This window comes from Pongo pygmaeus, chromosome 9 (assembly GCF_028885625.2).
Source record: "Pongo pygmaeus isolate AG05252 chromosome 9, NHGRI_mPonPyg2-v2.0_pri, whole genome shotgun sequence".
NCBI classification, from domain to species: Eukaryota; Metazoa; Chordata; class Mammalia; order Primates; family Hominidae; genus Pongo; species Pongo pygmaeus.
The window spans coordinates 94191147-94214897 of record NC_072382.2 but is presented as its reverse complement, the minus strand read 5'-3'; the positions used below and the strand labels follow the sequence as shown (position 1 = coordinate 94214897).

The 23751-nt window shown below is 41.1% G+C and overlaps 1 protein-coding gene across 8 annotated transcripts in view; it reads right to left on the bottom strand.

The window, feature by feature from the left end:
• The window catches only part of FAT3 (FAT atypical cadherin 3), a 675042-nt gene that overhangs the window by 118516 nt on the left and 532775 nt on the right, over window positions 1-23751 (bottom strand). For all 8 annotated transcript variants that reach the window (XM_063671321.1, XM_063671320.1, XM_063671318.1 and 5 more), the window contains exons 5-7: window positions 16305-16619; window positions 13367-13577; window positions 4294-4433 (exon numbers count right to left, since the gene is read on the bottom strand). In XM_063671321.1, coding sequence (XP_063527391.1) covers window positions 4294-4433; window positions 13367-13577; window positions 16305-16619 — 666 coding nt within the window. The remainder of the gene's footprint in view (window positions 1-4293; window positions 4434-13366; window positions 13578-16304; window positions 16620-23751) is intronic.

Genomic DNA, 23751 nt, shown 5'->3' with positions numbered 1-23751 from the left:
AGACAGCAGGATTTGAAGTGGGGCAGGGGTCTGGATAAGAAGGCATCAGGGTGCTGGTTTAAAATCACTCCAGTGAATATTAGTCATTCTTTGGTCCAGGGGAATGCTAATTCTGGTGCCAGTTCATGCACTATCTGCTATCATTCCACAACATTAGTAGTGTAGAGAATGGGTAAGCTTTTAAAACTTGGGATAATTCTTGGGACATGGCAAGCACTAAAAAATGCCAGTTGGTTTTAGGCAAAGAGAAGAATATCAAAGAGCCACCAAAGGCGGCCATCCTGGGACGGCACATGAGGAACTGGGAAAAGCCCACTAAGATACCTTTGGCCTGGTGTGGCCACAGAGCCCTTAACAAATTCTACCTCATGTGCACTGAGGGTGCCTTAAGGCACTGTCTTGCACTCTCCACCCCAGGACAAGTCAGAAAATATCCAGAATAGTCCTCACTAAAGGACGGGGATGCAGCCACTGGATCTTCCACTTCATCAGACACAGGGCTCTGATGAAGTAAAAGATCAAACATAGACTCATTTCTCATAGCAACATGTGAGGCAAACCCCATGTTTGTCTCAGAGAAGCTAACAGGTGATAGGAATAATAATAATAGCAGCAGTAGCTAGTATTAACTGAATTCTTACTACATTTAGATCTCATGCTGATACTCTGCATTCATAAACTCATGTAATCCTCATAGCAACTCCCATGTTGTAGGAATTGGCACCTCCAAACAAGAAGACTAGGGTGCGGAGAAGTTAGGTGTCTTGCTTGAGGTGACTCATCTGTTTCGTGACAGAGTTGAGACTGGGATGCAAAATTACCTGCTACAAAGCCCATGTTGCCAAATACTAACATTGTATTATAAAAAGTATAATAATATCCCCTACAAAATGAAGAACTAGTTTATGCAGAGGCCCTTGTCCATCTTGCTAGGAGGTTTTTGTCAGTGTTGGGATGCTTTATTCTTGCATTTAGTTCATTGGAATCTTTACAACTTAAAACCCACAGGACCTTCTTATGTTTTGTGCTCACACTAAGGAATCTCAGGAAAGAAAAGGATGTTTGTCATTAGATATTGTAGCTCTGAGGCACATGAAGCCTGTGAGAATTGGGAAAATAGGACAAAACTGAAGGTGAGGGAAGGGTTTTCATGTAGACACAGAATCACTGAAGATCTGATTTATTTGACATTTGTGAAGCCAAGTTCAACATGTTGTTTATGGATGACTTGAAGCCCATGTCATATCATGTTTTACGATTCCAAATGAACAAAGAGAAAAGTTCCCAAAGGAAAACTGAACAGGTGTTTTGGGGCTACAGGACATTTATTTAGTTATATGGTGAAGGTTATCTGTTTGATGGTATAATCATTAAGTTGCCCAGGGTCATGCATGGGAACATGCCTTCATGGTTTCTAAAAGAAATCCAGAATGCCTTTTATTTCCCAAAATGTCCTTTTGTAAAAGTGTTCTTGACACGGAGGGTGCTGACTAATTCAGAGAAGCACTCCTGCCACCACTGCTGGGAAAGCCATGGTAAATGTGACAGAGGCCTGGATTGGCAGGGGCTGGTGAGGTGGTCAGGCCCTAAGATAGCTCAGTAGACAGAGTAATGACTTCCTGATGGCAATATCAATGATAAACAAGTATGTACTTTGGAAACTCTTAGTTCCCACTTCATAAAAAGGCCATGACTCTGGAGACACAGAGTGACTTGAATGCTTTTGACAAGAAAATCTCTTGGCACCCTTCATTAACTTCCTTATCTTGGCCCTACCAAAAGGTGCCTCAAAGTTCACCTAATTCTCTAACTACTTCTAAACAGCCCTGGAGATAAGCCTAACTGTATACTAGTCACAAATAAAATAAAGAAAAACAGGACTCAAACAGTGTGTACATTCAAAGTCTTGTAATACATGTTTCCATATTAACTTGAAAAAAATGAATGCATGTCAGTCACCTGGATTTAAAACTCTGAATCACTGTGACCTTAGTACTTAGCATCTAGAACTGCTCCTAGCCTATGGTATGAACTCTAAAGATATTTGTGGAACAAATGCCGTTAAATGATTTCTCATCTGGTTCTAATAAAATTCTAAAGTAAAAGTATCATTGATAATTTTTGTTGTTGTTTTTAACATGAATCAGTTTTGTGCTTTGGAGATCCAGCATATCTGCTGCATAGACTCTGCTGAATATGTATCTACTATTCATTCACTTGTTCTAAAAATATTCAATTTTTAAAATATCCATAATGGTATTTTGGGCACACTGAATACCATTTAATTCAACTGGTATGAAACTCTGGAGAAAAGTCTGGAAATGAATATGGTTTCATGCTTTATTTGTATTTTACTCAAATATGTCTTATGTTTTTAAGTGGCACTAAAAAGTCAAGGTTGAATATGCTAAGACAAGGCTAATTTTTAAAACTTAAATTCACATTTAAAATGAATTAACACTTAAGACAGCAATACAGCAGGTGGGTTGTTTTGTATTAGTCTTTGGGGGTGCGCTTTTGGACTGTGTGGTTCTCGTAACACCTCAGCCATGGGTTCTTTCCATGTGTCTATATTTTAGCCTTGAAAATACCCTGAAACAGTATGATTTTCGATAGGGTGACCATATAATTTATCATCCCAAATGGGGCAATTTTGAGAGTTAATGGGGTCCTTGACCCTGGCTGCATGTCAGAATCACATAGGATTTCTGTGGCTGTATTTATTGAATTTCATATTTTAGAAAACTAATTTTGGTTTATTTTTACATTCCACATCTTTGCATTTCATTTTGCTGATCAATGAACAATATATTACTTTTATACAACAATTATGAATAGTAAGTTAAGGGAAGGAGAATAATTATGCCAATGCCACAGACATAAATGGGACTCTAAGGCAAACAGAGTCATATGATCATCCTAGTTACTGGGAAAGGACACAGGTTGGAGGATCAGAAATTGTCTCACACTGGCTGCCGTATTATATGCAAGTCGCTTCCCCTTTCTAAGGTTTCAGTTTATTCAAATGAAAAGTAAAGGAGTTGTACTAAAGTGAACCCTATTGTTTTCTTAAAGTTCTACCATTCTATGATTACAAACAGATTGAAAGGAAAGAGTTGCATTATATTTTTCAAATAGTCTCAAACTAAGAGACAGCTGGCTAGGCAAACACATGAAATATTCATCCTCTCTCCTTTTTAAAACAACATAGTTGCAAACGCTTACATCATATTTAAGATGAATCAAGACTTGCTTGCTTTAGGGTTGGCAAAAACTTCATCTTCACCACCTGAAACACTGTGTTCAGAAAGATTCTAAGGACACATCTGGGCTCAGCAGAAAAATGGGCCTTGATGAATTAGTGATGCCTTCTGGGGTTAGGGGAACCTCAGAGCGCAGCAGGGACTAAGAGAGGGGTTACAGCATATGCATATGTGCCAGCTCTCTGCCATAACTGGCCTAGGTCTCTGGTGCTAAAAAATAAGAAAAAAAAATCTCCTCATATTTAGTACAGGTCTGCCCCATATTGTTATCTAACATTGTGCTAGTCTCAGGAAGATGTACTGAGCCACATGAGAAGCCCAAAGATTTTCTTTTCCTCCTGCTCTCAATGCCCTTTCACATGCGCTCAGGTTGCAAAGTATAAGGAGCGGTCCTCGACCCTGGCTGCATGTCAGAATCACACAGGATTTCTGTGACTGGGGTCCAGCCACAGGTGTTTTTAACCTCTCCCCACAACCAGGGAGTTCTACTATACAGACAGCAAGGATAAAGAGGCTAGAATGGCAGAAGAGAGTCAGGACACCTAGATTCCAGTCCTTTTTCTTTACTAAGGCTGTGTGAGCTTGGATACATCACTTAGCTTATCTAAGTCTATAAATGAATTTGGACTCTTAGGTATTCTTTAGCTATAGCTTTCTGTGACTAAAAAAAATGAGGAGGTAAAGAATAACATGGTGTGTTAACTCAAGCAATATAGATGTCCTCCTCTTTGTAAATTCAAGGAAAGTTGACTTTATTGTCAAACAGATAAATCTACAGTAGATGATCAGGAAATAAACACGCATCACTTTTCCATGCATGATCAATCACAACTTCTTGAAAGCAGCAGCTAAGTCCTATGATATCATCTATAGAATCCCTTTTCTCACTTGTTCTTGAAAATGATTTTTTTAAACACTAGAAAACCATGGACATAATTTACTACTTCCATTACATTTTTTTTCATTGCTTGCACCCCTGACTTTGGCAGCTCTTTCAGCATTCATGCTATTCAGTAATTTAACATCTCACCTGAGTGACAGCAACATTTGTCCCATCGGTGACTTCCACACTCATATTATAGATGGACCTCTGCTCTGCGTCCAAAGGTTTTGCGATGACAATTGTCCCAACACCCTTCTCTGCATCAAAAGCGCTGTCAAAATTCCCCCCTGATGATTTCACAGAAACATGAAATTAGCAAATCTGACAACTTATTACATGTATTATATCATATATCTTTAAAGGGAGCTCTTATACAGAAATTTTTTTTGACAGGCATCCCTATGGCTCAATTTTGTACATCTTAAATGGGACCTCTTTATTTCTAACTTGATTTGTAGTTCAAAACACAGCCTCTACAATGCATAACAAATGTCACAAAAAAGGAATGTAGTGCAAAGAAAAACCTCAGCAGTAATGTTAGAATAGTGAAGCATAAACTGACTCCATTAAATATTTAGAAACCTAAAAGCCCTTCAACCTCTTGTGGCTTCTGCATTAGAAATTTGTAGATCTTTTTGTTTTTTCCAAAGTAGATTAAATTCCAAGTAAATAAATAGTCCAATTATTATTAATAGAATGAGTAGACATTTAAAATCTATTCCAGGATTGATGGTAAACATTTGGCTGCCAGAATTCAGATTCCCTTAATTAAATGTCAGAAATAAAATTATGAATTCCAAACAGTAAAAAAAAAAAAGCAAAAAAAATTTCATATTAAAAATTCTATACCTGCAAGCTGGGATATTTATAGAAATACTTATTTTGCCATCTTGGTAGTATAAATTATTTTTCTCCTAACAAGGCAGAAAGCCTAGGGAGAGTCACAAAATAAAATTAGGAAAGAAGTAGAAGCAAACATCAGCTTATATAACACCAAATTACAAAACAATTTACATGAAAGTTTAGAAAACTTTACTTTCCCCTCAACCCCCTGGCCACATATATCTCACAGTCTGTGAGTGATTTGCTTAAGACAACACTGCCATTGTTGAAATCACTGCTGATGTTTCCACCTCTGGGAACCAAAGTGTGGTTTATGATCTTCCCAAAATGAAAGATTTTTTTGAAGGGGAGAAAAATAATGGGATGTATACTGGAACAATTTTAATTAAGCATGAGTGTATGTTCACAAGCTCTATTTATTTTGGCCTGAAATTTTATGGTGTTGATTTTGTTTTCAGACAGTAATTTTATTTAACTACAGCATATAGGGCAATGTATTTATTGAATTTCATATTTTAGAAAACTAACTTTGGTTTATTTTTACATTCCACATTCCTTGCATTTCATTTTGCTGATCAATGAACAATATATTACTTTTATATAACAATTATGAATAGTCAGTTAAGGGAAGCAGAATTTTACCTGAATTACTAGAATCTGATGTACAATGACATGGAATAAATAATATGGTTTACTTAAAAAACCTGGCCATATATACATATTTCAAATACTTATTGCTTGCAGCTGTCATATACACTGAAGATTATTTAATTGCAAGAGAGAATATAATTGCCCTTGACATTTAATTAAAGTTATGGAGATATGAGAGTATCAGAGAACTGCTTGGAGATTATATACTTTTTTAAAAATTTCATCTAAAAAGAGACTCATCTTCCAATTAATATCTTTAATTGATTTGATGAGCAACACTAAATATTAACTCCAAAAAAATTGTTTGAAGATAGGATAAGGAGAGAGGGGGGAGTCTAGGCTGAAAAGGGAAGCAAGCCTTAGGTCACCATTTCTTATTCAAAGGGAATGTTTCACATTGATAACAACATGAAATAAAATGGAAGGCTGATTTGAGTGTCTTGAAAAACCATCTTCATGAGCAAAAGAAAAAAAAAATGATCATTTGCTATTAAGTGGTACATTCTGAGAAAAAATTTGCCATGGAAACTTTCAAAGAAAGGACACAAAATTGCCTCATAAGTCCTGTATGGAAGGAAAGATGAGAATGTGACTTCTCAGGTTGTTTCTAGTGGGTATTAAATCCCATTTTAAATCACATTTAGAATGTTTTCTTTACCAAAATGTTATCTTTCTTAAATCTTTCGGCCATGATATTATTCGGAGGTGGGGGAAGGAGTCATCCTCTAATGTTGATTATTTTAAAATGTGAAAATGTGTGAGTCAAGTCAAAATAAAGATTATGCAGATTATAAAACTTTAGTTTGCTCCAGTTTAAAGATGATTAAAAATAAAATTTAGAGAACCAGCAAGCATAGATTCCAGTTTGAGTTACTGTTTAAATGGGGCAGTCCAATTTGCTCTCTCTCACTGAATTTAACTCACATTTTCCCCAGGGCCCTGTAAAAAAATACATAATCATTGCAGGTGCTTAGTGGTATAATATTTACATATGGCATATAGAGTCTGTGCTTCTTCTTAGTCGTTTTTCATATCAAATAACATTTTTGGCTAATTTTATGGGTTTTTTTTTACAGTTCTCTCTCTTCCTGTGTGTGTTCATATATGTATCTGTGTGTGTATGTGTATGTGTATGTGTATGTGTATATCTCCCTCAAATTCTTTAGAACAGAAACCTTTAAAGGGACAGGGGAGATAGACCAAGAGCAGAGCCAAGAGCGCTTGAAGTAGAGCCTACAAACTATGTCTCTCAGTTTACCAATATAGCTAGCGGCCTCGGACACTCATTTCCAGGACATTTGCTCCTAGTTAAACTAAGATTTAATGTAAAACAAAATCTTCCATGAGTTTTAAAATGAATTTCTGACAAGGGACACAGAATCTAGACCAGCAGTTTACCATCAACCCTCACACAATTTAATAACCTACCACTTAAGCATCCCATTTCATAAACGACTCCATATCTCTCCCCCTGGTCTCATTTTTCAGGCTCCCTTTTAGCCTGAAAGTGATTTCATTTTCATAGGAAACCAGGTCCAAATCGTCCAGGGTGAGAATATCAAATGCAAGGAGTCCATTTTCACTAGCAGCATTCCGCTTAAACAAGGTGTGCTTCCTCAGAGCCAGTAACAGAACATGCAAAGCCAGAGTGTGTTCGGTGCAGCAGCGTTAGGCTCAACAAAAGGTGGGGAGGAGGGAGGACACCGCAGAGCTGGTCTGAGTTTCAACAAAGTGGGAAATTAGAAAAGCCACAGCCTGAGCGTTGCTGCAGGGGTGTGCGGCAGAGATGGTTAAAAGCGAGGTTGTGAACAGCCCACATAACAGATAATTCACATCAGGGACGTGTCTCTTTGACCATTTTTGGTCAAGACAGGTGTAATAGAGTAAACAAAGAGCAGATGAGGCACAATGGATTTCTGTTGGATTCTAAAGTGAAACATCCCAAGTAGGAATGTCCCAAAAGGCTTTAAAGATGGGACATAAATGGAAATATTTTGAGCCAGCAGCTACTGCTTAAATATGCTGGGCATTGGAGCACTGGGCCATGATTCAGTCTAGTTTTTCTTTGAAGAAGGGTACGAAGCACCTCTGTCCCTCCATAAAGACACCCAATGGTGAGAATCACACAGCTTCCCCTTTAGAGAGCTTCCAGGTCCCTCCCCTAGCATATGATTCTTTTCCACTCCACATATAATTGCAAAAATACCAACCCACATCTAGTTGTCACCAAGGGGAAGGTGTTATGTGAGCAGCTTCCAGAACACGGAGCTGCTGAATCTCAATGAATTCAGGGAGTTGTGCACAAGCTGTTGATTCAGGTTCAGCATGTACACTGAACTTAAGAAAAAATGCTAAACACCAGTTATGATTTGATCTTGAAAATGCTAAACACCAATTACCGTTTTCCCCTAATTTTCTGCCTTGAAATGAAAGCAAGCACAGTACCTGGCTGAAAAGGATATTTACTTGGAAGACAGGGGACACCAGGTGGAGGTCAGGAAAAAGTGGCTGGAAAGAAAATCTCTTCAAGAACCGAGTTTAAAATTCATTTTCTTAAAACTATTAATAGTATATGAAGTGTTTCTAGGCTTCTTCTTATTTTCCTAAGTTTCTTTAGATGTGCTCCTATGGACCAGACTGTTGCTATGGAAAAATGAGAGTCTTATTTGGGATCAAATTAAGGAAAAGGTGCAGAATAGGGGAAATGAAGTGTTTGATGTCAGTTGAATGACTTGGAGCAAGGGTCACCCTGATGCAGGAGCAGCTGTAATAGAAATGACATATGAATATGGTTTCTCTCCATATCACTGGGTAAGAGTCTTTTGTTAGAGAAATACAGCCACCCGATTAGGGAAGACCCAGAGGTGCCCAAGCTCTAGTTGAAGAACAAGGCTGCTGCTAGTCCTACCAGAGACTTCAACGGGCCTACTGCATTCATCTCTAAATAAGTGATGGCTGCACTGGGGACAAGGTTCAAGAAAGACAGGCAAAAGCTTATGACACAGCAGCAACCTGGGGCACAAAGTTTGAAGGAACCTATGACAAATGAAGGGTCAAAGCAGCCTTCCTGCAACACAGAAAGACATTTCAACTGGAGTTGGAACTACGTGCTATCACTCGCCAACAGAAAATCATTTTCAAAGAGCAGCCTTACAGTGGGCGAGATAAAGAAAGATATTTTAGGTGCTTACTATTTACAAAGAAAACTATTTTTCTTGCCTAAGTCAGGTGAAAAGCTAAAAAATGGGTGACAGCACCATCCATCTGCAGGTAAAGAGGAACTGTCTGAGGTGTGTAATAAAGGTGGCCTTCTCTATTCAAATATTTGCCAACAGAATAAAGATACAGGGACTGAACTGTGAACCAGATTGCATGCACATTAGAGAGTCTGTAAATCAAGGAGCTGTGGAGTTGAAATCATAGTCCCCTGAGAAGTGTGAAGATATGTGATAAAGCCACAAAGGATTATGGGTTATTTGTGTTCCCTTTACTTTCTTTCCCTTTTAACACAGAGAAGGAACATGCTGTGCGTTGGGCTGTTTAAACACAGAACAGCTGAACTTTATTATGTTTCCTTTTAATTACAGCTTTCTTAACTCAGTTACAAGTAGGGCTTCTGTTTCTGGAAGCTGAAAAGTCTCACTGCATAACATTGTAAGCAGTGGTCTCCTTGGAGGCACAAGGAGGTGTATGACAGATCCTCGATGCAAGGGTCCAGGCTTGGAAACAAATTCTTGCTTGCTACCCAGCTTTTGTGAATTCATATCATGGTGGGAGGCAAAGAAATGCAGTTAAGCAAGAATTGGGTAGATTTGGAAATGCAGAAATGGGGCGACTTTACTCTCAGGGGAAAAGCATGCTGAAACACTATTTCTGCTCACTTAATGAGAATTTATTAGTTATAGCATTAGTAAGCTGTAAGTGTCATGCCAAGATGATGTCTTCTCTGTAACTCAGTGTCTCTTTAGGTGTCTGCAAGCACTAGGTCTATAATGGAGCCAAATCCTCACTCCCTTGGAAGAGTCATAGAGTATTTACCTAGGCAAGGCCCATACTTATACCTGAGACCTCATTTCAGATCCATGCTGATATTACATACCTAGTGCCTATTCCAGGTATTCACTGCTATGTTTCTTAAGCATTGAGGTGCATTGTTCCCTCTTTCCTCTGTATGTTAGCTTGGCCAAAAAAGATGCTTAGGTAAGGAGGAAGGGAACAGAGAGATGAGAGTTTCCACAGCCAAAGATAAATAAGCAAGAAATCTTGAGAGCGAGAATAAAACATCTGAATATGACAAAGGAAACAATAGGTATTTAAAGAAGGGGAAAGATGTTGTCAGCAGATTGAGAAAAAATGACTCTGATGGATTAGAAAGATTTTCAAAAGGAGGATTTGGTGGAACGCGGACCATACTGATACTGAAGCAACCAGCACCTGGGAAAAGGATTGTACTTCTGCGCTGAAATAAAGATTTGGTGTTTCAAGATGTTGTTGGCTGGATGTGGGGATGGAAATAAAATCATGTTCTGTCTGGGCATCTGGCCCAGTAAGTTCAATTTGGAAAAGAAGCTTGGCTAGATGTTACCTGATTTACAGTGAAATCTCTGTGATGGAAGCATTCAGACCAGAGGGACAACCCTGTAGGTCCTCATGCAGAGATCTACAAGTGCACTGAAACTGAAGGCAGTCTCTAGGAAAAGTGTAGCATTTAGAAATGCACCAATGAAACATGAAAACTGATGCCATGTTCTTGATGATGGATCCTGGGTCTATATTTAAGGTAGCTTAATGGGACTCCTTCCAGGGAGAGCTCTCATCTGTAAACTGCCGCTCTCTTCTTGGACCAGTGATGTTTCTATTTTGTCAAAGGTGCATAGTGTGTAGGTTGCCGTGGCCGGTAGCACAGTGGAAGGTCACACTGACCCTGAGTAGGTTCCATGAGGCATCAGTAGGGTTAGCATAGTGGCTGCCTGGGGTATCTCCATCACTCACCATAGTTTATTCCACTCATCCTGGGTTGGTAGCAACAGAGGTTTTGGCAGGAGGAAGGAATGAGGACACATGGGCCTTAACCACAGGGGTTAAGAGTGGAGACAGGATAAGCACAAATGAAAACATACAGCAGCACTCATCATGCTGACATGAGAAACTTGCAAATCAGGTTACATGCAGTACTGCTAGGCATGCTTACCTACAGACAGTCACACGCACACATGCAGGAATGATGAAGAGTTGCAAGCCTGACCTGGATAATTAGGGTCAGGCAGCTGGTGAGACTGATCATTACAGAAAGGCATACCAGTAGGATTTCAATGGCAGAGCACAAGTGAGGGCATCCCAGGGCACATGGGTGGTAGGTAGGATGTACTACGGGTCAGCAGGTTGAGTGCATGGATCATGCCAGGGAGAGATGTGACACTGTCAGGCTGTAGAGGTGCTTGGAAACTGGAGTGTTCAAGGAGGAGGGAGAAAAATCAGTGGCTGATGAGAAAGGGCAACTCATCTAATCTCAGGACAGCACATGAGACATTCTGTTGCCTATTCGGTTTCTGCTGCACTCTCCTTTAGGCTTTTTTTTTTTTTTGAGACAGAGTCTTGCTCTGTTGCCCAGGCTGCTGGGATGCAATCTTGGTTCACTGCAACCTCCACCTCCCGGGTTCAAGCAATTCTCCTGCCTCAGCCTCCCCAGTAGCTGGGATTACAGGCACCCGCCATCATGCCCATCTAATTTTTGTATTTGTAGTAGAGATGGGGTTTCGCCATGTTGGACGGGCTGGTCTCGAACTTCTGACCTCAAGTGATCCACCCACCTCAGACTCCCAAAGTGTTGAGATTACAGGCATGAGCCATTGCGCCCAGCTAAAAATCACTATTGCACATGTCTCTGGAGACCCGGCACTAAGGGCACCTGTTAGAACTGAATTGCACTTTCTGTGACTCTGGGGGTGGAAGTGAAGAAATCATTAAAGGTGACTGTACAGACAACCAGACCATGACTACGTGCAACCCTTTGTGGTGCCAAGAAAGAAGAAACTGCACCAGATAATATCTTAATGAGCTGAAAATTACTGAGAAGATAAAGAAGTGGAGACCTCTTTCATGGATCAGAAGAAGTTTCATTTCATATATGTTGAGTAGCAATGAAGAAAGAAGTGAAAGCTTGCTGTAAGGATGGCCATGTAAAGGATGGCATGATTAATACCAAGTAAAACAAAAATGTTCCACCATGATTTCATCAAATGAAACACATAGAAAACAGCTCTTTGCTTTTTGGAAGTTCAGAGGACTCTCTATAGAGGTTTGACTGCAGGCCATGGGACATTCTTTTTCTGTGCCTTGTTAAAACTGCTGTGGAACTTTCTAAATGCTTTTCCCAAGTACAGCCATTCCTGGGGGGAGAGGCAGGTTCCTGCCCATCCTATCCAGGCAGTGCCATGGGGAAGGAAATGATTCCCCCAGACCAACTCTCTCCTGGATCCCCTGCCTTCCACAGAGAAGCGTGGGAAGTCAGCTTTAGCTCAACCCAGTGTCGGATTGGGTGACACACACTCTCCCCTCTGTTTTAGCAACAGCCTGTTTTGTTTCCTGGTCCTCGGCACTCATTTCCTCTCCAGCGCCTCTCCCTGCTGGTTTGTCAAGGGCCATAGGGCTGTTTTGCCCTTTCCTTTTACAGCCTGGCGTGCTTGCTTGCTTTCTTTCAAGGAATTTAAAGGTTGGCTCCCAGGGTCTATCCCGCATGCTTCCATCTGCTTCCTCTATTTGGCTTGCGGGGGAGGCTGACTGGCTATATATCTAGGTTCCATTTCCCGCCCTTCCTCTTGTGGACGACAGCCAGGGGACTCTCCTGATGGGGCTTTTGGTGCATGAATGGTACTACCGCTGCAAAACAGAGGGGCTGGAATACATTTTAATTTCTTTTTCCATTGGAAAAGGCCCAGTTAAATAAACCAACCTACGAAAAGATAAAAACAAAACAACAAAAAGCCCACATACCTCAAAAACAAAGAAATGAAAGTCAAAACAACCCCCCCCCCAAAATCCAAACCCTATCAAACCTCAAACAAAGAAGTCATTGGATACGAGTAATGCAATAGCTGTTAGAGGCATATATGAAATCTGTGGGCTACACTTCAGCCTGTCACAGGCAGTTATGAAAGATGTAATTCAATTTGCTTTAAAAAAAAAACGTAAAAGGCAGATTGGATAGCTGTATTTTAGCAAATGTGTTTGCACTAAGGGTACCTTCTGTTGAACAGTTCTGCCCACAAGCTGTCTGTAGAATATAGAACATCTCTCGAGCATGCTTGCCACCTTGAAGCAGGGCAGTCGGGAGCAGAAAAAAAAAAAGAACAGAATGCAGAAAAAAGGTGAAGAAAAAGAGAGAAATGAAGGACAGCAAGTCTAGTACCATCAATACATTTAGAAATGAGATTAGCCAAGTGTGACAATAGAATTTAAATGACACACAGAAAGACATTAAGATTGCAGTAAATAACGTACTATGGAAAATCCAGCCAGAGAGCACTTTCGGTTCAGCTTAGCTACAGAGTTGGAACGAAAGCACAGGTCGATTATTCACTTTACTGGCTCTTTTGCATTTCAGCACTATACATCTTTTAATCTTGGCACTAATTGTTAGTTTTTTGCTTTCTTTTTTTTTTTTTTTTCTAGTTGCTTCAGTCAATTATTACATTGCACGATACTGCTCTGTAAGACTCGAACTTACCAACTATGTCAAACCACAGAGGGGTGTTAGCTGGCTGCACAGACACCACCCCTACAATTTCAGTCACTCTATCACTTTCCATGACTGTGAAGTTATAAAACGGCTCATCGAAGGTCAATGGTATAGGTGAAGGGGGTGGTTTCTTAATCCATTCAATGTGGAGGCGGGCCGTGGAGGATTTCTGTGGGCGCCCATTGTCCACTGCCTTTATCTACTCACACAGAGAGAGAACAGAAAGATGTCTCAGACCTCTGATTGTTGTAGAGTTTGGATCTGTCACTCATGTTGCTGGGCCAAAAGTCTATCTTCAACACAGTGTCAGCAAGGGGAAGAAAGGAGCAGAGGTCTGGGGAGTAAAGACTTGGGAATGGAGGGGAACAACCCAGTCATGTGTAGGCCTTGCACCATGTTTGCCAGAGGTTCTCTGGACCACAGTCAACTTTGCAGATATGGAGGCCTTGAAAGACAAATGCTGCACTTACAGTTTGTGGTGATTTGTGGGCCTGAATAATAGTTATATGAATAGAAATAGCTAATTTGATTCCTGATAGCATGATCCTAAGCCTCACCTCCGGTGGTGATATGTGAAAGGGAAGAAAGTGCATTGTGAAACCTTATATATGTGTGAATGATACGTGCAGAAGTGTGTGTGTGTGCATGTGTGTGTGTGTGGTTGTGTTTTGCAGGGTGTGGTTGTGTTTCGCAGCTCCTCCCTTCTGCTATATGTGATTGATAGCAGCACAGGATCCCAGAAGCAAGATAGAGTGGGCTGGGAAAGGGAGCAGCCTGGAGCTAGCTGCCTTGAGGCCCTTCAGTTTTGCCACCTGCAAAAAGGTAACAGAGAACTCTCTCAATAGCACAGTCCCTGGAGGCAGCGTGGAAGGGAGGACAGGGCTAATGACTCTCCTCTGTGGTCATAATTAGCTGATATAAGGGCTGAGGAAGCAAGTCTCCCTGCCCAGCTGGGCAGGGTGAAGAGTCCAGGTGAACCCTGGACTCAAATGGGAGGGTCAAAAGCTCCAAGAAGCAAAAGCCAAAACAAAATAAAAACAAAAATAAATTTTTAAAAGGACTTTCAAGTATTACGTTTAAAAAATAACATTTATAGGAACATACCTGATAGCTACAGCCTTTCGAAACAGTGACAATGCATAGCACCCTCATGCTATGTGTTCATGGATGATTGCTTTGCCCTAGAAACTCCCTGTGGGGTGAGAAAACTTGAGGATACATGTCTTAAGCCAGGTTTCCCCCAGGAGCTAAGACAGGCATTTGAGTACAAATGGTTTTTTTTGGTGGGGAAGTGCTCTCAGGAGAAAGAGAACAGAGATCAGGGTGGGCAGGGTAGCAGTTAAACCAGGATGTGGTCCTGGCTGACCAGAGGGATCCCATGGAGAGCTCTGAACCATTAATTGCACCAGAATTGAATCCACTTTGAGGCAAGGGGATTGGACCTTTGCATCTGGGTGTCAGTCAGCCAGTGGCTGTGGGCTGCTAGACCGGAGGCTGGGAATGTAGACTCTCTTTCACCAAGAATCATCCAAGGATGATTCTCTGGAGAACAGGGCAGCTGTGAGCCATTGACAGCCAATACTTGCAGTCTGAGAACGGGATCTGGGCAGGACACCAACAGTATCCACTTGAATCTATCCAGTCCTCAAAGATTCCCAAACTGCAAGTCTCACACAGCTGCAATGGCACACAGCACATCAGAGCTTCTAACAGTAGATACAGAGCTGGTGTTTTACCATATTTTTTTTCTCTGCCCACTGTTCTGGACACATAACTGAGCACAGCAAGGAGCCCACGTCTAGACCACAGGAGAGAAAGGATAAATCGAGGGACTCAGGCCATCATTTAAAATAATAAAGGACAGACTTAGCAGAGAAGGATAAAGACAAAGAGAAGAGTGGTGGATGGTACCGACTTTTTTTTTTTTTTTTTTTTTTCGAGACAGAGTCTTGCTCTGTCACCCAGGCTGGAGTGCAGTGGCATGGTCTCGGCTCACTGTAACCTCCGCCTCCCGGGTTTAAGCGATTCTCCTGCTTCAGCCTCCTGAGCAGCTGGGATTACAGACGTGCACCACCACGCCCAGCTAATGTTTTATATTTTTGGTAGAGATGGGGTTTTACCATGTTGGCCAGGCTGGTCTCAAACTCCTGACCTCAAGTGATCCACCTGCCTCGGCCTCCCAAAGTGCTGGGATTACAGGCATAAACCACTGCGCCCTTGTTGGGACCCTGGACCATGCTCATTGGTTGTAAGGATACCAGCTGCCTTTCTGGAACAGGTACTACCTGGCTAAAGTGGTTGGGGTCGGGGGAGCACACTGGCACTGTAGATACACGAGCTTTAAGTTTCTACATGAGATGGTGCCCGTGCTTGTTTTTACTTTTCTAATTTAATAAAAAATTCAGTCACTTTATACTTGAGTTTTTTCAGTTTTTATGGAATAAACGTCACTGTGATTTGTGTCTCACTATTTACACAGCTATATCCATGCTCTATCACATTGTTGATAATTTCAAAAGTTGTTTTCTATGGGAAGTCTCGGGGACATGTTGAGAGATATGTTCAGTGGTGGGTAGGATGTGTTGCCCTGCTGTTCTCCTACCTCTAGTTTACATCTATGTCCAGCACTTTGAGGATGATTTAGGGCTGCAGAAAGAGTGGTTGAGTATGTTGTGAAACAGGCTGTGGCCTGGGAATGGGGGAAAATGCTGACAGGACACAATCAAAGGAAATTGTCTCGTCATTTAAGAATATCAGTGAAACAGCCAAGAGTTCTCACCTGCACTTGCCTCCCAGAAAGAACCCTTCCACAGCTGTGTGGCTTCACTTTTTACTCTAAAGATTTATTGCTCAAAGGAGTATACTTGAATAAGAACATAACCACTTCCCCCCATCCGCCGTGCTGCTGGAGTTTGGAAGATCTTACCGTTAGGATGTCATAACTGCCTGCTGTAAACTGCTTTCTAGAAGAAACCATCCCAGTTTTAGGGTCAATAAAGAACTTTCCGTCATCATTCCCATCCACAATACTGTAGGAGATTTCTGCGTTGGGGCCCTCATCTCTATCAAATGCAAAAGCCCTGTAAATCGGTTCTCCTCTCTTCTTTCGGTCACGTTCTGGCAGCTTGATCTGGTAGACCTTCTCTGGGAACTGGGGCTTGTTGTCATTTTCATCTAGAACCTGAACCACCACCCAAATGGTTGACTGTTTTGGAGAGGGACCACCATCTGTCACAGTCACCTGAAAAAGAAAGTATGATGTGATCAGAAAGGAGAAAAATTATTCTTGCTATTACATGTTAACCCATGGGTGTTTCTTCTAATGCACGGACAATGCTATCCTATCCAAATTGTTTTAGTATTCATTTTCTTCTCTCTTTTTTCATCTTCCTATAGATTGAATTGTGTCCCCCTTAAAACTCATATGTTGATGCTCCAACCGCCCATATGTGGTTATTAAGGTTAAATGAGATCATAAGGATTGAGTCCTGATCTGACAGAACCCATGTCCCTATAAAAGACAAAGAAACACTTGAGATCCCGATCTCTCTCTGCCATGTGAGCACACAGAAGAAGGTAGGTAGCTGTCTGCAAGCCAGGAAGAGAGCCCTCACCACAAAATGAGCCCTGCTGGAATGTTGACCTTGGACTTTCCAGTCTTCATGCTATAGTCTGAATGTGACCCCTCAAAATTCATATGTTAAAACCTAACTTCCAATGCAATAGTATTAGGAGGTGGGGCCTTTAGGTGGTGATTACATCATGAGGATCAAACCCTCATGAATGGGATTAGTGCCCTTCGAAAGAGGCTGAGAAAGCTTGCTTGTCCCTTCCACCATATGAGGACATGACCAGAAGGCACCATCTAGGAGGAACAAGCTATCACTAGACACTGAATCTGCTAGTGCCTTGATTTTAGAGTTCCCAGCTTCCAGAATTGTGAACAATAAATTTCTGTTCTTTAAGCCATCCAGCCTATGGCATTTTATTACAGCAACCAGAGCAGACTAAGACACATCTCCATGTTAAGATTTGATTTTTACATTGTCAATGAACAAAAGGAAAACTATGATATATATTCCACTGTTTGATGTCTGATTTTAAGTACATTACAATGTCTTTAACAATTGCAAAATATTTTTCTATTTCTCACTGGAAAATGGGAGGGGGATGTACACCTCTTCCCAAGTCACTATGATGCTGTTCTCATGTGTGCCTGTGAAAATTGAGACAGAAAAGAGTAATGAAGAGCACATACATAATTTTTACAGAATATATAAATAGACTTTGCATCCTAGTGTAAATAATTTTCTTATTAGTCATAGTGATAATCAGTATGATATTAATACCTAACATGTGGATGGTGTGACACAGTTTATAATGCACTCTTTCACGCATTATCTCATTCACTTTCCAAAATATCCTCTTCAGTAAGTGAAGCAGGTTTATTTATTCCCATTTCACAGATGAGAAAACAGAGGCTCAAAACAAACCATTGTTAATAAGTGGTAAAGCTAGGTATTCAACTTTTGGAAATTGTTAATGTTCTGTTTAACAAAAAAAAATGGAAGAACCCATATTTAATCTTTAAATCATTAGCTTGAATGAAACAGATTATTACTTCCATATATGTACTTGGAGGCTGGAAGGAACATAAAGATGCACTCAACATCAATAGGAGAAAAACAACAGTGAATCAAAGCAGCTGGTCAGCTATTTTTTCACCTAATAAAACAACCTGACAGGTATAACTGAAACAAAGGCCAAAAATGTGGGAAAACACATTAAAGCCTTTTTGCAAAATGGAATTGCAATCTAGTTTAGCTTCTCTTACAAGCTGCCTAGGAGGATAGCTTTAATAGACTTAAGATAAATTTTCATACAAGTTCTCGCTTTCTTTGAAAAATCAATCAAGTTTCCTTCCAAGGTTATTTTCCCAATTGCTTTGTTGTGTTTCACAAAAGAACCACGTCGGGACCAAAATGTGCCAAGGTTGGATTTTGACTCTTGAGCTAATTCCTTGACATGCCAGTTCTGAAGAGGCACATTCTGCTGCTGCTGGTGAACGCAAATGTTACACTCCCAGGTGACCTGTGTTGACCAAACATATTGATTTCTTGGCTGCTCAACTACTCTGCCTCTCTTTTCTGCTTGAGCAGCCTGTCCAAATTCAGACAACTCTCAATGTCTTCATCGTGCACAAAATCACTTCCTTGTCAATTAATGCCCTGCAATGGGCTCTGAGACAGTGTGCTGGAGCTGCTTCAGGGCCAGGTGGCTGCCAGGGAAAGGAGCCCCTCTTGGCAACAGTTCGCTGCTCACTAGAGGATGCTGCTGCTATAAAATGTTTTTCTTTGAAACGGACCTGGATTTACAAACCCAAGTCCTTGAGGTGTCTACCTACAGGCGGGAAGTGTGGTAGCTGCCCAGCTCTTGAAGAATCTCTCAGGAGTGCTACGTGTAGCGGGTCACTTGTCATCATGTTACCGCAAGCACCCAGCTCCCTCAGGCCATGAGGGCATCCTTCAGGTCCTCTTTTCTTTGGAGAGCTGTCCCTATCCTTTCTGTGGAGCTTGCCTACTCACCCTTTAAGTCCAGCTGAAATGTCACTTCCTTGAGGCTACCTTCTCTGACCCCACAGACCAAGTGTCAGCTTTCCCGCCCCCTCATTCTATACTGTTAAATCGCCCTATGCTTTTCTTTTGTAGCACTTACCATTGTGGAAATTAATTAAATATATGATTCTCCACTTAAGTGGATAAACTGCATAAGGGCAAAGACAGACTGCTTGTTTTCTCACTGCTCTCACCCCTGTGTCAAGCCACAGAACATGCTCCATTCATGCTTATTTAATAAATGAGGCTCTAATGCAGGTCCTACTTGAACAGTCTCTTTAGCCAAAGCAGTCTCACTTTGCAAAACCTTCTGAGATGGTTCAAGGGCCTTAACAACATAGCTCCAAGCTGCTTTTCCTGCCTTTTTGCCAATTACTCCTCCATCTCCTTACCCATGGTTTCATCTACTACCTACATGCTGTTAATTTTCCAATGTGTATCTCTTGTGCCTAAGCCTATTTCCTGATCACCAAACCAACATGTTCAACTATTTACTAGTAATCTACTTTCTGGATCCTAGCACCCCAAAAGTCACAAACTGAAATCAATACCCTCAAACCTCCTCCTTTTCCTGTGTCCATTGTCTCAATAAATGGCACCCCTATCTACTCACACGCTGGTGCACACTAGAATCCTAGGCATCCCTCTGTCTATCTATATCCAATTGAACTTGAGGACCAACAGGTATCTCACACACACCCCTCGCCCCATGCCAATCTCTTTTGCCACACTGCCCTATTACAGATCCCCCTTGCATCTTGCTTGGATGGCCACAGTAGCCTCCTGGCCTCCCTGCCTTCAGCCTTTGCCTTTGTTGTAGAGTGATATTTCTTCTTCAAAAATCTGATCATGTCGCTGACTTGCGTAATACTCTTCAGGGGCTCCTTGAGGACAAAGATCTGGCTGGATTCTCTCTGCATCTGGCTTTGATGATCAGCCTGTACTGTCTGCCTCTTTCTCACCTCTATGCTCAGTTACATGGTGAGCTTGGGAGGTCCTAAGCATGCCATGCTCTTATAGCTCCATTCCTTTGCACAGCCATTTGTCTTCATGGAATGCCCTCTCCTGGGAATATACTTGACTCATTCTAGAAGCCTCAATCCACACATTCCTGTGAAGCCATTCCCTGCCTCCTGCAGACCTATGTAGGTGCCCTTACTATGTTTCTATACCACTATGTGCATAGTTCTAGAACACTAATTATCATCCTGTATTTTAAGTGTCCATTCGCTTGTTGGTCTCCGTTCAATCCTTCTAGACTGTGAGCAATTTGAGGTCAAGAGAACTGTCTCTTATTCATTGTTATGTTCTGGCACCTGGTACAGCTCTAAGTGACAAATAAACATTCTATGAAATCAAGAATTCACTTACCTACAACTCTTCCCTATGATAATAAGTGAAAAGAACATTCAGACACTGAGGGTCTCTGTATGAAAATTAACATATAATCTCCCAAGTGCTTCTAGTGCTATGATTCTACTCATGGGGGGTCAGCTAGAGGTGGACAGTTTTAACCATGCACTCTGAGGTTCATACCCAGTTTACATAACTGAGAACACTACCAATCGAAAGATTATGAAGATAATGCAGAATGATTTTTAGCCACTCCTCAAACTGTGCTCACTTTTGTGGACATTCATCCAGTCTCCTGAAATGATTTATTCCCATGTCTGGCTCTTTCAGTGCACTGTGAGCTACTCAAAAGCAGGAACCTTGTCTTTTTCAACCCTTTCTGAAACCTAGTATCCTCTGGATAAATGTTTGCTGAAATGAACTACACTGCTGACCTCAAAGTCTGAATTTTCATTATTATTTCTCTGGACCCATTCATCTGCCCTGCCACATTTGTGCCTGGAATATTAATCATCAGTGATTAATGGAATCATCAATGGCATCATCAATCATTCCATCAGATTCTCAGACTTCAGACTTCATAATATGTTAGGCCTGAAACCCCCCTTCGAATTAGCCCATATGAAAGGAGTAGCAGCAGTGAAGATCAAAGCAAAACTAGCTGAGATAAATCTCCATCATCTCCTCTTCTGCATCATTTTTCATTAAGGATGCAAGAAACGCACCATTGTTTAGAAGGGATCCATGTGTACTCTTGCTCTGCTACAGCCTCACAAAAGAACAGAGAACCATCCTCACCTAGATTTTCTGCTTTTATTGCCAATCAATAATCAGTGGTACTGGCAATTAATCCAAAGCCTGAAAGATTAATTTCTTTAGATGATAACAGCTATCACCTAATAAAAGGAGCCACAAATAGGCCGGGTGCAGTGGCTCATGCCTGTAATCTCGGCACTTTGGGAGGCCGAGGTGGGCGGATCACCTGAGGTCGGGAGTTCGAGACCAGCCTGACCAACATGGAGAAACCCTGTCTCTACTAAAAGTGCAAAATTAGCTGGGCATGGTGGCACATGCCTGTAATTCCAGCTACTCAGGAGGCTGAGGCAGGAGAATTGCTTGAACCCGGGAGGCGGAGGCTGCAGTGAGCTGAGATCACGCCATTGCTCTCCAGCCTGGGCAACAAGAGCAAACCTCTGTCTCAGAAAAAAAAAAAAAAAAAAAAAAAGGAGCCACAAATAGTTCATTGGTCTGTGAATGCCAGGCAGAGCCAGGAGGCAGGACAATTACAAGAAGAAACATGTCTTTAAGTCTATTCCTGAAAGAAACAAGAGCTTCGTAGGACCAAAAATGGTCAGACACTGAGAATTTTGAAGTTATGGCAGCTGGTGGGAGGGCACACTTCTCACTCACTGAAATTGCCTGATATATTTATTTTTGTTGTCTCCTTTCCCCAAGTAGAAGATAAGTATATAAACTGCCTAAAAGCAGAAACCTTAGATCTTGTCTACTGCCTTGTTCCCAGTGATTACAAGAGCGTCTAAGAATATATTCAATATTTTTAAGCCGAAGAGTTAACCTCTGGCATTTTCCTTATCCATTAATTCACCACAAATGGTTATTTCCAGGCTATTGTATTTATAATGGAAAATCATTCTTCAGATATTACATATCCCCCTCCCCTGTTTTATACAGTGGTCTGCTCCTACCTTTGGATTTACTTTCCACAACTTCACTTACCTGTGGTTCAGCACAATAAGCTATTTTGTGAGACAGAGAGAGAAAGAGATCAATCACATAACTTTTATGACAGTATATTGTTATAACTCTTCTATATCATCATTGTTGTTGAACTCTTACTGTGCCTAATTTATAAATTAAGCTTTGTCATAGGTATGTTTGTACAGGAAAAACGATAGCATATATAGGGTTTGGTATTATCTGCAGAGTTTCAGGCATCCACTGGGGATCTTGGAACATATCCCCCATGGAAAAGGGGCAACTACTTTATTGGTCCTTGACACTTTATCGCTACCTAATATGTTATGTATTTCACTTATGTGGTTATCACATATCTGCTTTTACTAGAACCTGAGCTCCACAGAGAATGAATTTTCATCTGTTTTGTTCAGACATATTCCTAGCATCTACAACAGTGCCTAGAATGTAGTAAGCAGTCCATAAATATTTGTTGAATGAATAAATGAAATATTTATCCAGTACCTTTTAGGTAACAAACTCCCTTTTAGGCAAACTGGGAGATCAACCAAATAACGAACCAACGAACACAGATTCTGACCAAATTCACAATCCCCCATGACCTAAATCCTCTGTAATATTTGGGACCTGCAATCACATGGTCTCAGTTTTGGTATATTTGGTAAGAGGAACTCAGTGCCTTGTTTAGCAGCCCATTTGTGGTTTGATAGATACAATTTTCAGAAAGCTTTACCTAATTTTTGTAGTGAAAAATAAAAATTGCAAATACTTACGATATACAGCATGACGTTTTGATATATGTATACACTTTGGAATGGCTAAAACAGGTTAATTATCATATATATTACCTCATGTAACTTTTTTTGTGGTGAGAACACTTAAAATCTACTCTCTGGCAGGGTGTAGTGGCTCACGCCTATAATCCCAGCACTTTGGGAGGCCGAGGCAGGTGGATCACCTGAGGTCAGGAGTTCCAAACCAGGCTGGCCAACATGGTGAGATCCTGTTTCTACTAAAAATACAAAAAATTAGCTGGGCATGGTGGCGTGTGCCTGTAATCCCAGATACTCGGGAGGCTGAGGCAGAAGAATCACTTGAACCCAGGAGGCAGTGGTTGCAGTGAGCCAAGATCACACCATTGCACTCCAGCCTGGGCAACAGAGTGAGACTCTGCCTCAAAAACAAACAAACAAACAAACAAACAAACAAAAACTACTCTCTTAGCAATTTTAAAGTATACAATATATTGTTATTACCATTAGTATCATCACCATGATGTAAAACAGACCTCTTGAACTTGCCTCCTGCCTAACTGAAATTTCGCATCCTTTGATCAACATCTCCCCGCTACCAATCCCTCCTGTCTCCTCTATCACCTCTAGTAACCACTATTCTACTCTCTGCTCTTATAAATTTGACTTTTTTAGATTCCACATATTTGTGAGATCATGTGGCATTTATCTTTTTATTTGAGTTAACATAATGTTCTTCAAGTATATCCACGTTTCCATGTTGTCACAAATGACAGGATTTCCTTCTTTATTATTATTATTATTTTTCAGATCGAGTCTCGCTCTGTTGCCAGGCTGGAATGCGGTGGCGCGATCTCCACTCACTGCAACATCCGCCTCTCAGGTTCAAATGATTCTCCTGCCTCAACTTCCGGAGTAGCTGGGATTACAGGTGCAC